Source organism: Triturus cristatus, chromosome 11, assembly GCF_964204655.1.
Source record: "Triturus cristatus chromosome 11, aTriCri1.1, whole genome shotgun sequence".
NCBI classification, from domain to species: domain Eukaryota; kingdom Metazoa; phylum Chordata; class Amphibia; order Caudata; family Salamandridae; genus Triturus; species Triturus cristatus.
This window is the reverse complement of record NC_140594.1, coordinates 366,501,224-366,517,680: the sequence shown is the minus strand read 5'-3', so window position 1 is coordinate 366,517,680 and position 16,457 is coordinate 366,501,224. Positions and strand designations below refer to the sequence as shown.

At 46.6% G+C, this 16,457-nt stretch overlaps 1 protein-coding gene across 2 annotated transcripts in view; it reads left to right on the top strand.

The window, feature by feature from the left end:
• The window catches only part of LRRC74B (leucine rich repeat containing 74B), a 412,716-nt gene that overhangs the window by 221,853 nt on the left and 174,406 nt on the right, over positions 1–16,457 (top strand). For both annotated transcript variants that reach the window (XM_085634037.1, XM_085634038.1), the window contains exon 4: positions 13,680–13,812. In XM_085634037.1, the coding sequence (XP_085490163.1) occupies positions 13,680–13,812 (133 nt within the window). The remainder of the gene's footprint in view (positions 1–13,679; positions 13,813–16,457) is intronic.

Sequence of the window (16,457 nt, the reverse complement as noted above, 5' to 3'; positions counted from 1 at the left end):
CAGACCGATGCCTCGGAGTACGGGGTCGGGGCGGTCCTCTCCCAGCTGGACGCCAAGGGACTCGACCGACCTGTGGCCTTTATCAGCCGCCGACTGCTGCCGCGAGAACAGAGGTGGAGCACCATCGAGCGGGAGGCCTTCGCCGTGGTATGGGCTCTCAAGAAGCTCCGGCCCTACCTTTTCGGCACCCACTTCAGGGTCCAAACTGACCACCGGCCCTTGCGGTGGCTCATGCAAATGCGGGGCGAGAACCCCAAGTTGTTGCGATGGTCCATCTCGCTGCAAGGGATGGACTTCACTGTGGAACACCGGCCCGGCAACGACCACGCCAACGCTGACGGCCTGTCCAGATTCTTTCGCCTCGGCGAGGAGAACCCCCAAGGAGATGGGTGACTCTCCCTGCCTTCAGCTGGGGGGGACGCGTGTGGGAGCCGCCCTCGTGGCGTGGTCCTGTTCCCCCTCGCTAAGCCGCACGAGGTCCCATGCACCTCGGGGCTCCTCCATTTTGGATTATACGTCACTCCACGTGACCACCTGCGTGACCCCGCTTCACCCGGCCTCTGTCCCAGCGAGGCCCGACATCAAGGCGCCAACCCCTGGCCCGGGGCATACCACGTGAACCCTTCCCACTACCGGCGGAGGGCAGTATCGATGGGACCCCCAACCGTCCTCCCACACCTAGGTGCGATCGCCCCACAGCTCTCTGGGGCCTGGCGCCTCTCCTGCTGGGCGTCTGGCCGCTCCCTACCCGGCCTCTCCGCCCCCTCCGGGCGCAAGGGTCCGGACATCAAAGGGCTCCAGTCCTATATCTGGGGCGACCCGACAGCAGGACAGTAGTTGTATCCTGGAGTCAAGAGCCCTGCTGATCGGATCGCGGCTGACCCTACGGAAGAAGACTCATCCTGAAACCCACCCTCTGAGCCCTGCTGACGACGTCGCGGCTCCATCGTGCTTAAAGACCTTCACGAACCTTTGGGGCCCTGCTGACGCTGTCGCGGCCTGACCTTGTTGAACTTTACCATCAGAGCCCAGCTGACCTCGTCGCGGCTCGACCGAAGCGGACCTACCACCGGAGCCCTGCTGACTGTGTCGCGGCTCGACCGAAGCGGAACTAGCACCCAAGCCCTGCAGACGCCGTCGCGGCTCTCCACGTCCGAGCCGCTCCGAGATCAGCACTCAAGGTCTGGAGCAGAGCCTTCCTGTACCTGGCTGGTACTAAGACTGTCCCGCTACCTTATCCCTCTAAAGACATTGAGACTCTTATTGGATCCCTCGATCCCACTGTAAATATTTGAACGTACTACTGTTGATAAAGAACCAAGTTAAAGCAACTGATACGGAGTCCTGTGTGGTGGTATTACTGGGCCTAGTACGAACATAGGAGAAGGACCTCCCCTAGGGGGCTTCTCAGCGGCGCTCGGCTATAACTTTGCGGTAGGAAGGTGCCCCGGAGTAGTCTCCCCGACGCCCCGGCGGTCCTCCCTCCAACAGGCGTTGGCCTGGTTGTGTTCCTCCAGCATCTTGGCTCGGACCCTCCTCCGCAGATCGTACCACCTGGCTTGGCATTCATGCCTGGTCCTTCTGGTGTCCGCAACAGCATTCACAGCATCGACGATGGTCTGCCACATGGCTGTTTTTGCTGCCATGCTGGTCTGTCTGACCAATGTTCCAAAGAGCTGTGGCTCGACTCTGAGGATTTCATCGACAAGGACCTCCAACTCTCGGTTACTGAACTTTGGATTCTTGTTAGTGGGCATGGTGAGGGGTGTGAGTGTGGATGGTGGGGGGTGTGTGTGGATGGTGGGGGTTGTGTGTGGATGGTTGTGGGTGTGTGGGTGTGGTTGTGCAGGTGTGTGTGTGAATGTGATGAGGGGGTGTTTGTGAAGGTGGTTGTGTGAAGGTGTGCAAGTGTAAGGTGTGGTGAAGCTTGTAGTATGGTGCTGTAGGTTGTCTGTGGTGTCTGGCAGCAGTGATTCTGTTGCAAAGGCTCATGGTTTGTGTGTGTGGGCCCTTTTTATTGGTCCATTGGTGGGTGTGGCTGTGTTTGAAGTTTGGGTGGGTGTGTTATAAGGAGTGGTGGTGTTTTGGGCCTCTGTTTGTTTTTGGCAGTTGCAGGTCAGTGAATGTGTTATTTTAGTGGTTGTTGGACATGTTTTGTGGCTTTGTGCCATTCGAATGGTGTATTCTTGTGTTGTTGTGGTTTGTCCTGGTGGTGTACGTGCGTTTTTAGCGTGTGTACGGTGTGTACATGGGCCATTTGGTTGTACGGTGCTGTCCTTGTGTGTGGCTTGGTACGACTCGTACATGCGGTTGTGATGTTGGGGCCTGGGGTGCGCTCCGTACTTAGGAGGTTGTGGTGGGGGTGCGACTCTGACGTACACGGGTGTACATACACGGTGGTACGACACGTACAGGGGTGGGGGTACGACTCTGACGTACACGGGTGTACATACACGGTGGTACGACACGTACAGGGGTGGGGGTACGACTCTGACGTACACGGGTGTACATACACGGTGGTATGACACGTACAGGGGTGGGGGTACGACTCGAACGTACAGGGGTGTACATACACGGGGGTACGACATGTACAGGGGTGGGGGTACGACTCTGACGTACACGGGTGTACATACACGGTGGTACGACACGTACAGGGGTGGGGGTACGACTCTGACGTACACGGGTGTACATACACGGTGGTATGACACGTACAGGGGTGGGGGTACGACTCGAACGTACAGGGGTGTACATACACGGGGGTACAACACATACAGGGGTGAGGGTACGACTCAAACGTACAGGGGTGTACATACACGGGGGTACGACACGTACAGGGGTGGGGGTACGACTCGAACGTACACGGGTGTACATACACGGTGGGGTGACACGTACAGGGGTGGGGGTACGACTCTGATGTACAGGGGTATACATACACGGGGGTACGACACGTACAGGGGTGGGGGTACGACTCGAACGTTCAGGGGTGTGGGTACACGGGGGTACGACACGTACAGGGGTGGGGGTACGACCCTGACGTACAGGGGTGTACATACACGGTGGTACGATACGTACAGGGGTGGGGGTACGACTCGAACATACAGGGGTGTACATACACGGGGGTACGACACGTACAGGGGTGGGGGTACGACTCGAACGTACAGGGGTGTGGGTACACGGGGGTACGACACGTACAGGGGTGGGGGTACGACTCTGACGTACAGGGGTGTACATACACGGTGGAACGACACGTACAGGGGTGGGGGTACGACTCGAACGTACAGGGGTGTACATACACGGGGGTATGACACGTACAGGGGTGGGGGTACGACTCGAACGTACAGGGGTGTGGGTACACGGGGGTACGACACGTACAGGGGTGGGGGTACGACTCTGACGTACAGGGGTGTACATACACGGGGGTGGGGGTACGACTCTGACGTACAGGGGTGTACATACACGGTGGTACGACACGTACAGGGGTGGGGGTACGACTCTGACGTACACGGGTGTAGGTGAACGGGGGTACGACACGTACAGGGGTGGGGGTAGGACTCGAACGTACGGGGTGTACATACACGGTGGTACGACACGTACACGGGTGGGGGTACGACTCGAACGTACAGGGGTGTACATACACGGGTGGGGGTTCGACACGTACAGGGGTGTACATACTGGGGGGGTGTACATACACGGGGAGTACGACTCGAACGTATGGGTGCTGGGGGGAGTGTTGGGCGCGTATGTGGGCACATGTCTCCATGGTTGCAATGGGAGTTCGGTGCGGACGGTGTTTTTACCATACTGTTGTGAGATCGGACGCACGGGGAGGATCGTGATTCCTCGGTCGGACTTCACTTTTCACATTTGTACTGTAAATCGTCCGAGGACGTGTCGGACACATTTTCCGACCCGAGGACGTGTGGGGAATGATTCCCAATGCGGTTCGTATGGACTTTTTACCATGCGAATCGTGATTGCCAGTTTGTACGGCACTTGTACGATTCGTACGGTAAAAAGACCGGATACGAGTCGTACGGGGACATTTTTTACCGGATCGTAATCGGCACCATTATGATGGAAGAAGCTCTTAATCAGCTCAAATCAGAACTTTACTTCAATCTGACACATTATAAAAAAGATATCCAGCAAAAGGTCTATTGTCCTTAGCATTAGTGTTAGACCAGACATCCTTAGTATGGTATTCCCCAAACTTTTGCCTTCACTTCTTAGTTTTACTCAACCCGTTATTATTGGTACTAGGACTATGTGCACTTTACCCATGCTAACTAATTGTACAGTGCTTGTGCTCTGTCCCAAAAACATGGAAAAAGGGACCTATGCCTACTTGGCACTTTTAATTTACATATACGTCCCTGGTAAATGGTACTGGAGTACCCAGAGCCTGTAAATGAAATACTATTAGTGGGCAGCAACACGCTTTGTGCCACCCACTAAAGCAGTGCTAAAACTGCAGCTTGCAGTGCAGTTTTAAAATGCCATTTCCATTTCAAGGCCTAAACTTTCCTTTTTAGGTCTGGTGTTATCCAAGACCTTTTGATTTTACTAAAATTATATGTATTGTATACTTGCTTAAAGGGGCTTTCAGCCACTTCTTTTAATCCATTGGTCTGTTGTTGTGACATTCACGTTTTACTTCTGCCCACTACAGCATGGGCAATGGGCAAGCCTACTTCAGCCACTGGTTAACTTCACTTTGAGTGACTGCATTTTCATCTTTCATAATGAGCACATCTGCACACAAGGTATTTCCCTTCAGTGCTAGTGTTTTTGTTTTTATTTTTTAATTACTTTTGTGTTGCCTTTGTGTTTAGAACTTGAGTTTAGAGCAAGACCGTTCTACCAGATGTGGGCACACGCCACATTCCATTCTTTGTCAGCTCCTATCAATGATCTTGTAAATTCCTTTTTTCCTTTGTTTACCTGGCTGTTGATATTTTACAGCATAACCGATTGCGTCAATTGAAACTGTTCTGTATTAACTTATTTTCTTTTTACTATGCATTCAGTACACAAACAAAAGCTCCAATATTATACATGTGAATTCATAAGCAGACAATTCTTTACAAAACATTTATTCTGGACTCATTTCCACCAATGGTTATTCAACTTTGCCCAGAAAAACTATCAGCCTTTGTCATGTTTTATTTGCAGCATTTGTAGCATTTATGTATTCATTTCCTTTTCCTTCCTTCTTTGTTTCTACGCTTCTTCCTTTCTTTCTTTCTTTCTTTCTTTAATTTTCTTGCTTTATTTTTTCCCTTTTCTTGTTTTCTTTCCTTCTTTCCAGCTTTCTTTTTTCTTTCCTTCTTTCTTTATTTGCTTCTTTCTTTTAATCTGTTTTCTTTCTTTCCTTCTTTCTTTCCATCTTTCCCCTTGCCTTTTCTTTCCATTTTTTTTGCTGCTTTCTTTCCATTGTTCCTGCTTTCATTTCGTCTTTTGGTCCTTCTTTCTTTCTCTCTCTCTCTCTTTCTTTCTTTCTTTCTTTCTTTCTTTCTTTCTTTCTTTCTTTCTTTCTTTCTTTCTTTCTTTCTTTTTTCTTTCTTCCTTTCCTTCTTTCTTATCTCCTTTCTTACCTTCTTTTGTGCTTTCTTTCCTTTTTTCTTTCTTTCTTTTTTGTGTCTTTCTTTTTTCTTTCCACATTTCCTTCTTTCCTACTTTTTTCTTTCCTGCTTTCTTTCCTCTTCCTTTAATTTTTTCCGATTTTATTTTCTTCTTTTCTACTTTCTTTCCTTCTTGCATGTTTTTCATTGTTTTTTCCTTCTTTCTTTTCTTTTTTCTTTCTTTTCAACTTTCTATCCTCTTTTTCTGCTTTCCTACTTTCGTCCCTCCCTTTCTGCTTTTGTTCCTGCTTTCTTTACTACTTTCTTTCTTTTGTTCCTGTTTTCTTTCTTGCCTTCTTTCTATCTTTCTTTCTTTCTTGTCTTTTTTCTTTCCTTCTTTCTTTATCCTCTTTCATTCATTCTTTCTTTCCAACTTTTCTGCTTTTTTTCCTTCTTTCAAGCTTTTCTTCCTTTACCCCTCCTTTTTTCATTCTTTCTGTTCTTTCCTTCCTTTCTTTTTTCTTTTTTACTTCCTTCATTCTTTCCACCTTTCTTTCCTACTTTCTTTTCTTTTCCTTTTTCTTTTTGTCTTTCTTTAGCTCCCTTTTCCCTTCTTTCTTTCTAGCTTGTTAATACTTGTAAATCACCCTTAAGGTCGGCCCTAAAGGATCATATGGCAGGGTACATGGTATTCAAAAAGTAGGATTTCAGGGTAGGCCTGCAAATTTCCCCACACAAATGCTGACACCAGGTATAACTGGCACCTTCAGAACCTCTCATCAGTACACTCCTGGACCTGTGGAAGATTCAGAACAAGGACTGCTTTGCTCTCTGAAGAACAAAGATGGGCCCTGTTTTCCTTGAACCCAAGCTCCCCAAAAGTGACTCTAAGGATCAGTTTGCGGACTTATTTGAGCTACAGCTACCCAAGCGGTGCCCCCTGGCCCTGAGCTCTTGGCTGGCATCAGAGTGTACTCCTTCTGACCTCAAGGTGAAGATGAAGCTACACAAGATTTGGGCACCTCATAATCATGTAGGGTGCCAAGGAGCGACCGTCCACGATGACCGCCATGTTGAAGCTCCAGCAAAACCTGTAGTTTGGGCCGGCATTTGACAGTCCGCGTCAACTGCCAATGCAAAGCTCCAGCAGGACCTGCACTTCGCTCTGACAGCACCAGCCTGTGTCAACTGCAACACAAATCACCAGCTCTTTGTGCTGCAACAGTGACCGTGTTGTAGCACCCGACCTGCTGCTTGCCCCAACAATGATCTTCATGTGGCCCCACCAAAACAAACAGCAACTCCTCAAGCAGACTTGAGACGGTAACTCTTCAGCAGGACGAAACTGGTCATTGTATTTGACCCACGCTCCATTATGATCAGCATGAACTTGTGATTTTACCCAGCGCAACCAGATGACCACAAGTAGTGCTTTGTGCTTTTTGGACTATTTTCACCTGAAATTCTAAAAATTCTTGACTCTTGTTCTACTGTTTGGATTTTGGTGTAATTTTATTTAATAAAGTATACTTTATTTTGTAAATTGATTTGTGATTTTTATTGTGTTGTGTCTTAACTTTATTACTTCTTGAGTGTTTCATAAATACTTTCACATTGCTTCTATGTTAAGCATGACTGCTCATGTGCCAAGCTATCAGAAGGTCAGTTTTATTTAGTAACTATTTTGGTTCACCCTGACAAGGATTGTGTTTAATATTTGCGTAGGGCTTCCACTCACCTCAACTAATAACCCAATTTCTTACAGATAAGCAGTTAATATGGTGAACAACAAAACATAGCAGAACGTTCTAGCAAATTCTGTTGCAGATATACAACCTCAAACAGTTCATAGTAGTTGTGTAGTAAGGCCATGCATTTGAAATTGCATGGACAATATCACTCTATCCGGGCATGTTTGTCAGCTGTAGGTTATCCATGAATCTCTGTCCTCCTCCATTGACTTTAAGTCCTGATCATTTTAACTTAAGGCTCCAGACAAAATGTCACATTGATTTAAGTATGTTGTTATACATTTGCTGATTGCTCTAGTTCCTCGTGGTCCTAGGCACAAGAGGGGACAATTCAGTGTTTTAGAGATCAGACAGATGTGAATCTGAATGTAAACTGGAAGTTCCACCCACAAACAAATTATGTTTTTGTGGGGAGAAGGGCATGGGTAAAAGGGCTAGTCCAACGTCCACCATTCAATAGAAGGCACCTTAATACTCTGACTTGTCTCCAACATCAAAGATCAAACAAGGGGTCGCTGGTGCTGTGTAAAGACTATCACTTACAGTAGGTCTTCATAAGTACCAAATCTCAGGGGCATGCATCTCATGAACACATAGTTATGGTTGACAATACCAGATAGATGGGGCAGCAACAGAACCTGAAGCATCTGCTCCATGCTCTGGTTCCCAAGTAATTGAAATCTAAGCTTAAGGTCCATTCATATCTTTATAGCATGATTTCTCAGGAATAATATGCTGTACAAAGATATTAGTAAAGGTTATAAAATCAAGGTGGCCAGCACCAGTTGGCAGGACACTACTATAGTACTATGTATGCATACAGTGGTGTTTGGATTCACCCAAAGAATATTACCTTCACTTCCTGCCACTGGCTATTTTAGTGTTTCATTCCACTTTCTTTGCAGTGCTTCCATCACAATGCGCAAGGAGCTATTACATCTGGAGAGTACACTTAATCATCATGCTGCTTGTTGCATTCAATTCTTCATCTCCTATATGTACATTTACCAAAAAGCAACCCTTTTTGTGGCTATATCCCCAGCATTGGTAAAGCCAATAGGGTAGGTTTTAATTGGATAATCATTTTTTATGTACGCAACATGTGTAAACAGCATTTGTGAAGGCCTGTGTTTATGGGCATTGACACATCCAAGGTGGGTATGTTGGTTTTGGCAATGTTTCTTATAAAAGGTATTCTTGGCAGTGGTATCTGCTCATTTGATACCTATATGGGTAATCATATCCTTCATTCTAATTTTCTCTTGAAGGTGGATGAACTGCTTCCTGCACAAATAAAAGCATGTTCCTTGTCACCGCAGCACTATTTTTGCACCACAATTCATCCGTATGCTGTTCATCTGTATGTTGTTGCAGTACACTGGTTTTTGCAGATAAGTTTAACAATGTCTGGTCATTCTCAAATATGATCCTCACAGGTTAAACATGACCCAAAGTGTGAAAACGCTGGTTAATTTGCCCAATAGTGAGATCACTCTTCTAGCTTTCATTTTGTTGTGTCATAATGGTAATCAAATTACATTTAATAGGATAGGTTTAGAAACTGAGGAGACAGTAAGTAATACAAATGTAGGAACTTCACATATTGGGTTAGTTATATTGAGATTTCAAAATTTCAGTACACATATCATTGCATGCTGTGAGTTTCCATTCCTCTGTCATTTTCCCATTCAGGGGCTGCAGCACTTACCAGAACATATATCCCCTTGTCGCATTTATTTCCAGCATTTACCCAGGTGTCCATATTACACATGACATTGTGGGACAGTTCCTAATCTCACCTTTATATTCAGACATTTCTTTTCCCTTCTGCTTAGGTGTGGTCCTTGCTCATAGAGAAGGTATAGCTACAGCTCTATATTTTTTGCTGTCAATCTTACCACCTGCTACCACAAAGTGCGGTCTCCAATGTGATGGTAATTCCTAGAATACCAGCTACTAAGCTGTGGCAATACATTTCTGATGAACTCCATGTCCCCATCATAGATTCCATTACTCACTATAGCTATCAGCATGATGTGGAACGCTCCTTTTGGCCAGATGATCCGTGTCACTTAAAGTGGGCTTCATTTGAGCCTGTTGAGTGCCCATAATGAAATTAAGGCATTTTTATCCATTGGGGTTTAGAAAGCTGGTGGTCATTTGGCAACCCTGCCGATCATTTGGCACACACTGAGCACCCTGCGGGGTCTGTACTGCCAGTTTAAAAGCATCTGCGAACTGCTTAGTGCGGTAGGGAAATGCTGTTCACAATTATTGCACAGTGCCGGATGCTTGTCCGCACTGTGCAATCATTGCGAACGGCATCATGCACAGTGCAAGCGGTCGTTTTCTGCGACTCAAGTAGATTTGTACTAGAGCGGCAGCTTTCTCAATGTGGACTGGTAGTTTCTCATCGCGAGTGGTCACGAGCATACGCGACCACTCGCAATGAGAAACCTGACCTCCTCGCGTTGAGAATCTCGCCAGGAGGTTTTATTTCTACGCTCGCGATCGGCAACTTGATGTTGCTGATCGCGAACGAGGAAAAAGTCTCGCCGAGATGTTGATTTTGCTTGCTCGCGGTTGCCAACTTGACATTGAGGACCGGGAGCGAGCAAAAAAATGACAGCTACGCTACGCGTTTTTGCACTGTGCTAAGTGTGATTCGTGTAGCGCGTAGTTGCGCAAACTACGCACACTCCGCAAGCGTAGTGTAGTTTTCCGCCCAGGCCTAGTTTTGAGGGGTATTCCCTTCTGGTGCCATCAGTTCCTGCATTGCTGAGATCTACTTCTCTGTCATATATGATATGCATACAATCCTTGGGTATAAAAGTTAGTCTTGGGGTATTACTGCTACATATAAGGAATGCTTGTACTGATCTAGCTGCTACGGGTAGCTCATGGAAATACCATCAAATGGACACTTTCAAAGTGACCAGTATCCAAATTAAAATTGTATTTTATTTCAGGTGTGCCTAATAAATTTGGTAAGAAGTAAAAGGACGTTTCCTTTCTTCAAACAATCTCTATACACTCTTGCCTGCAGTTTCAGTGACTCTTTAATTTCCCATTCAGTAATCCTAAGAATACTTTGGTAGTTTCAAATCCACTCTCATGCATAATGGTTACTTTTCCACCTAATGCCTGAGAAAAGATATTGCACATTCCTTCTCCTACTGAATAAAAGAGTGTATATTCTTTTCTGTCATGGTAAAAAAGAGGAGAATAATAATCTTTATTCGATTTTACCAAGTAGATCATAAAGGATAAACACATTACACAAATACGCTATATTAAAAATAAAGCAGGCGATGATGTACGAAATGATCAAAAAACGGATTAAGACAAGGTCATGGTAGCAAAGAGTGCAGACTCCTTTCGTTTGTGAATGAAAGAGGACACTTTCCCTTCATCCCACAGATTTGAAAACTGAGAATGGGTTCCTAAATGGACATCATTCACTAGAACCAGCTAAGATGATCTGTCTGAGAGAACAGAAGTTGAACTGCAAATGGAGACTCGGTCAAAAGCCACATCTGTGCATCTCCATGCCTCTTTGATGAGCTACAACAGGGGTACCAGATAAAAGGAAAGCAAGTAAACCAAACATTGGTAGAAGCAATGGATTTGGAAGTTCCATAGGTGATTGTGGAAGTGGGCTACTTTGTCACCCTGCAAAATGAACCAGTGCACAAATCAACACTGAAGACCACTCTCTATATTCTCTTTTTATTGCGATCACATGAAGTTCACAGGCAGTTAAAAGTGTCTGCAGCCCGCTAAAAAAAGAGGAACCTTTTAAAAAGGACTCCTTACTGTAGGAGGGCGAATACCTTAGTAAGGCTTAGTAGTGTGCTAGGCTGACATTTCAACTGCAGGAGTACAGAGAAGTTTAAGAACAGGCTAATTGCATGGTCGAAAGTTTCTAAGATTATTACATTTCAGCCAGTCACAGGAAGTACCGTGTGAATGAGGATTACAAATCCGGCGGGAAAACTGAAAACTGGACATCCAATGCTTCCCTCTCGAACATTTAGCAAGCTAAGCACAGATGAACTCTCTGGGTGAAAAAACATGCAGAAATGGGCAGTTACTGTGGGAAATGGTTATGTAATAGCGATTTCTGGGATAACTCCCCCTTTCATTGAGAATAATCAGGATCCACTTGGAACTGGGAGCTTATTCAACATCCTAAAGTTACTGATACCTGTGGCATTGGAGATTTTGGGTGCGGAATATTCAATTCAGGGTTATAAGCACCAGAGTGGACGATAACAGGAAGTTGTCTTCTTTTGAGCTAAGATGCACCTAATTTCCTGCTTTAATATTATGAATGAAGGAAGGGTGGGTGTAGAACCTTCAAACGACTTGACCTCAAACTCCCTGCGGATGTCCCGCCTCGAGCAGTCCTGCACACTGATGATGACCTGCGCAGAGATGGCTGTGAGTGGCAAGAGATTTTTTATAAAGTGGCTGGGATGGAGGAGCTGCAGCACACCCGGGGGCATATGTATCAACATCACCATTTGCGATTCTCAAATAGCGATTTTTAAAGAATCGCTATTTGAGAATTGCAAAACGGGATGTATTTAAACAATTGCAAACTTTTTGCGATTTCTTAAAATTCCTTAATTGCGATTAGCAAATTGCGAAATCGGAATACCTGCCCATTCATTTCTATGGGCCAGGAGACCCATAGGAATGAATGGGAAGTAATTCTCAAATAGCGAATCGCAATTTGCTAATCGCAATTTGAGAATAATTTCAAAGGTGCAAGGGTGTCATGATGACACCCTGATGCACCCCTGAAATGAGCATGTGTGTGCATATGGCGCACATACATGCCCTAAGGGCATGTATGAGCGCCACGTGGCACTTTGTAAAATTCAAAAAAGTGCATTTTGAAAGGAAATCACAAATTACCACCAACTGGAAGTTGGTGGTAATTTGCGATTTCTTAAGGATAATTCGCACAACTTGGGTGCTTTTTACATATCATTTAAGAAATCGCAATTTGCGATTTCTTAAATGCTTACGCAAAATTAAGAAATCGCTAAATAAGCAATTCCTTAATTTTGCGATGGGATTTGGCTCATACATCCCGATTACCGATTTTTTAATCGCAAACGCTGTTATTTTGCGAATCGCAGCGTTTGCGATTAAAAAATCGTTTGATACATATGCCCCCAGATGTCCTGCACAACACAGCTTCACAAGCAAGTTGTTACCTTAAAAGAAGCTAATAAGGATGAAAGTGATGCAAAATACTTTCTTCATGCACCATGTCTTTGGCAATTGAAGATAATCGCAAACTGCTTTGGAGAGTATTTTATCGCTAATCTTAAAATGCTTTAACAGCATTTCGTTTTTTTCTAAATATTTTTTCTAAAGATGTTTTTAATATTATTCGTGTCTGTCTTGTGCCGGAGATCACGTGCCAAAAGCACCAATACATTTATCTATCTATCTAGCTGTCTATCATAAGCCGTGACATGGCTTCCTGAACACAATCATCACGTCTGCTTATTTCATATCTTTCTAATTATTTCCAGAAGTGTCGTTCAGATGGCCCATCCATGTGTCATTGTCCACATGATCCACAGCTGTATCCCTTCCTCTTACTTTACAACTCACTATTATGTATAGTAGAGCTTGGCACACACATGTTTCTGACCACATCACACGCCTGATGATGGTGGCTGGGCTGTGTGATGGATCATTGTGGAGCACAATGTCAGGGCCAGCTTTACGGCCGTGCAACCAGTGCAAGGGGGGGGCGACGACCTCGGGCAGGGTGGGTGTGAGGGTGGTGGTGGGATAGCTCTGTGTTTAGCAATAACTTATGAATAAGAAGTACCTGTTGCAGAGTTCCTTGTGAGTTCAGCTTTCAGGCAGCAATACAAATGTCAAGATAACTCTTGTGATCAATGTTCAAGCTAGAGAGAGAGAGATTGAAGTTTTGTCTAGTGGCAGTTTTGACTCACCATAAAGTAGCGCAGAGGGTTTATATGCCTGCTTTAAAGACCAAAGCTGTATTTTAAGTGGATTACTGAAGCCAGCCTTTACCAGCGTTTTAAAACGAATTAAATGTATGTGAGAGCGGCTACGGCGAGCTCAGGGGCATTTTTGCTGGGTGGTTGTGAAGGAATCTGAGGAGGAGGCCATGGGGGAGGGCACCAAACAAGATCGTCGCACTGAGCACTACCAGCGCTAACGCCATGCACACTGTGATATCTTAAAGCACGCTACCCCTTGTCTGTTAATTTTAGGATGTTAAATATTGCTTGACAGTGCTCATAGCTGATCCAGTGAAGGATAATGGTATTACAGCCGTTCAATCAATTGATTTCCTTTTTCTGTGCCGCAGGGAGCCAAAGCGTTGTCTCTCGCACTGGTGACCAACACATTCATCGTGAAGTTAAACCTCAGTGATAACTCCCTGGAGGGGGAGGGCGCAGCGGCAGTCGCAGAGATGTTAAAGGACAACTGTTACATTACAGGTTTGTCTAACCCGAAACACCTATGGTAAATATGTCTCACTGTGCATGAAAATGTAAACAGAAAGCACCATGGTGACAAACCCCCCATAAAGGACGCACTTATCCTGTAACTAATTCCTACCAATAAGTTGAGTACAGAGCACGACCAGATGCCAAGGTGCTGAACACCAACAGCTGACAACAGTGAGCACAGAACACTGAGAGCTGACAACAGCCTGAGCCCAGACAACTAGCGTCTGATAACATCCGAGACCTACTCTCTGAGTACAGAGCCCAAGGGCTGTGGTGGACAACAATCCAAGCACAGAAGAATGACTGCAACTATCATTCTAAAACAACCATTATGAGTACAGAGTCCGAGAGCTACTTACAGTTCGAAAAAGAACACTAGCAGCAGAGAACAGTCTGAGTACAGACCCTGACAGCTGACAACAACCTCAGCCCAGAAGACCGACAGCAGATAACGCTCCTGAACCAACATTTAAAGTATAGAGCCAGGAAATGTCACTATTATGAATACAGAACCCTAACAGCTGACAACAGTACAAAACACTGACACCTGACAACAACCTCAGCCCAGAAGACCGACAGCAGATAACTTTCCTGAACCAACATTTAAAGTATAGAGCCAGGAAATGTCACTATTATGAATACAGAACCCTAACAGCTGCCAACAGTACAAAACACTGAAACCTGACAACAACTTAAGCCCAGAAGACCGCCTGCTGAAAACATTCTGAAGCCAACATACTTGACAGAGTGCCCGAGAACACTAACAGCTGACAACAGTACAGAACACTGACAACAACCAAATCCCAAAAGACTGACAGGTGGTAACATTCTGAAGCCACCATTCTGAATACGGAGCTCGAGAACTACTACTATTCTCAACATAGATCTCTAGCAGCAGACAACAGTCTGAGCACAGAAGGCTCACTGCTGATAACCTTCTGAAACCAACAATGCGGATACAGAGCTAGATACCTGCCCTTATTCTGAACACAGAACACTAACCACTGATAATAGTCTCACCACACACAACTGACAGTTGACAAGTATCTGAGCTCAGAAAACTGACAGTTGATAGCGTTCTGAAACCAGCATTCTGAATACAGAGACAGAGAGTGTAGAGATGAGGGGTCTAGTGGTTGCGTGGGCGGAGCAGTGTGGGTGGAGAAAGGGGAGGACTGGGGAGACAGGAAGAGGCGGAGAAGAGGGACAGGTCGGCAGTTGAGGGCAGAAGCATGCTGGTGTAAGGACGGTAATAAAGTGTCCTAACAAGAACCCTCTGTGTCTGTCGTTATTGTGGTTGAGTGGACACGACAGCTGGCGACGAGGGTGGGATAGAGCTGGATGCTCTCCCGGAACACCAGCACGCTGATAAAGCTGGCGAGGGTCTGGTAGCAAGGAACCAGCGAAAGCGCCGTCACCCGCGACCTGAGAGCTCCGCAGCTGAAGGAGTGAGCGCCCTGCGGTGAGAACAGACTGACACCGTGACAAGCAGGAAGAGAAGTGACGACGCTGACACGCGCGTCTCCCAGGCCAGGTCGGAGCAGCGAGTTCGAGGACTCCACCCACCCGCCTACCTGCTGTGAAGCCGTGAGTAAAAGCGGACGATGAGAGGGGCCGTCTAAGCAGCGCGCTGTCCTGGAATGAATGAATCGAGAGCCCGGCACCACGTGGGATGTCTACACGCGTTCTCCAGCCGGCGGCCATTTTGAAGTCAGGCGGACTCTCAGACGCCCCATGCAAATAGGCCCGGGCGGCCATTTTGAAGTCAGGCAACGCTGAAACTTCAACAAGCACAGGCAAATACAAAAAAAAAAAAAAAAAAAAAAGAAGAGGGAAACTAATTGAAGAAAGCGCACAAGATTCCACGTAGGATTCCCTGGGCCTGCACTGCGCTGAAGCTGAACGCATCACACGTGCACCACGATGTCGAACCATGGATCCCCAGCCCATTCTCCAGCGCGCCAGGATGCGAAGCCGATCATCATGGGGCTATCGCACATGCGCCCCCCAGAACCCTTAGCGCTCGTGGTTGGGAGCAGCATGGGCCCTCGCTGGGAAGAGTGGATTGAAGACTTTGAGGACTACATTAAGGGCTCGAAGGTGATGGGGGACGAGGATCAACTGATCGCACTTCGGAACCTCGTGGGCAAGGACGTCAGCAAGATGATAAAGGAACTCCCCGCCGCAGACGCGGGAACGTATGCGAGTGTGCGTGCAGCCCTGGATCGAAAGTTCGTGCACAAGAAGAACGTAGATTATGAACGATACGTGTTCCAAAGAGCGCGACAAGAAAAGGATGAGGTCATGGGCTCATACATCACAAGGTTGCGGCGACTGGCGCGCCACTGTGAGTTCGACAAGTTCTCGACGGACGACGCCATACGCCTGCGGGTAATCGACGGCTGCCAGTCGGAGACGCTACGCAGAAAACTGCTAAAAAAAAGTCACACGCTGGATGAAATAGAAGAGATCACAAGGCTCCATGATCAGACTGAAGAGCAAGCCAAGACCATGGAGGCAGGACGCGTGGATCGCAAGGAGGTAGTCTGTCAAGTGCGCACCGACCGCCCTCGCCGGGGGTCGAGAGAACGGGAACGACAAGCTCGGCCGCCATCGAGACATCACCGTCACCC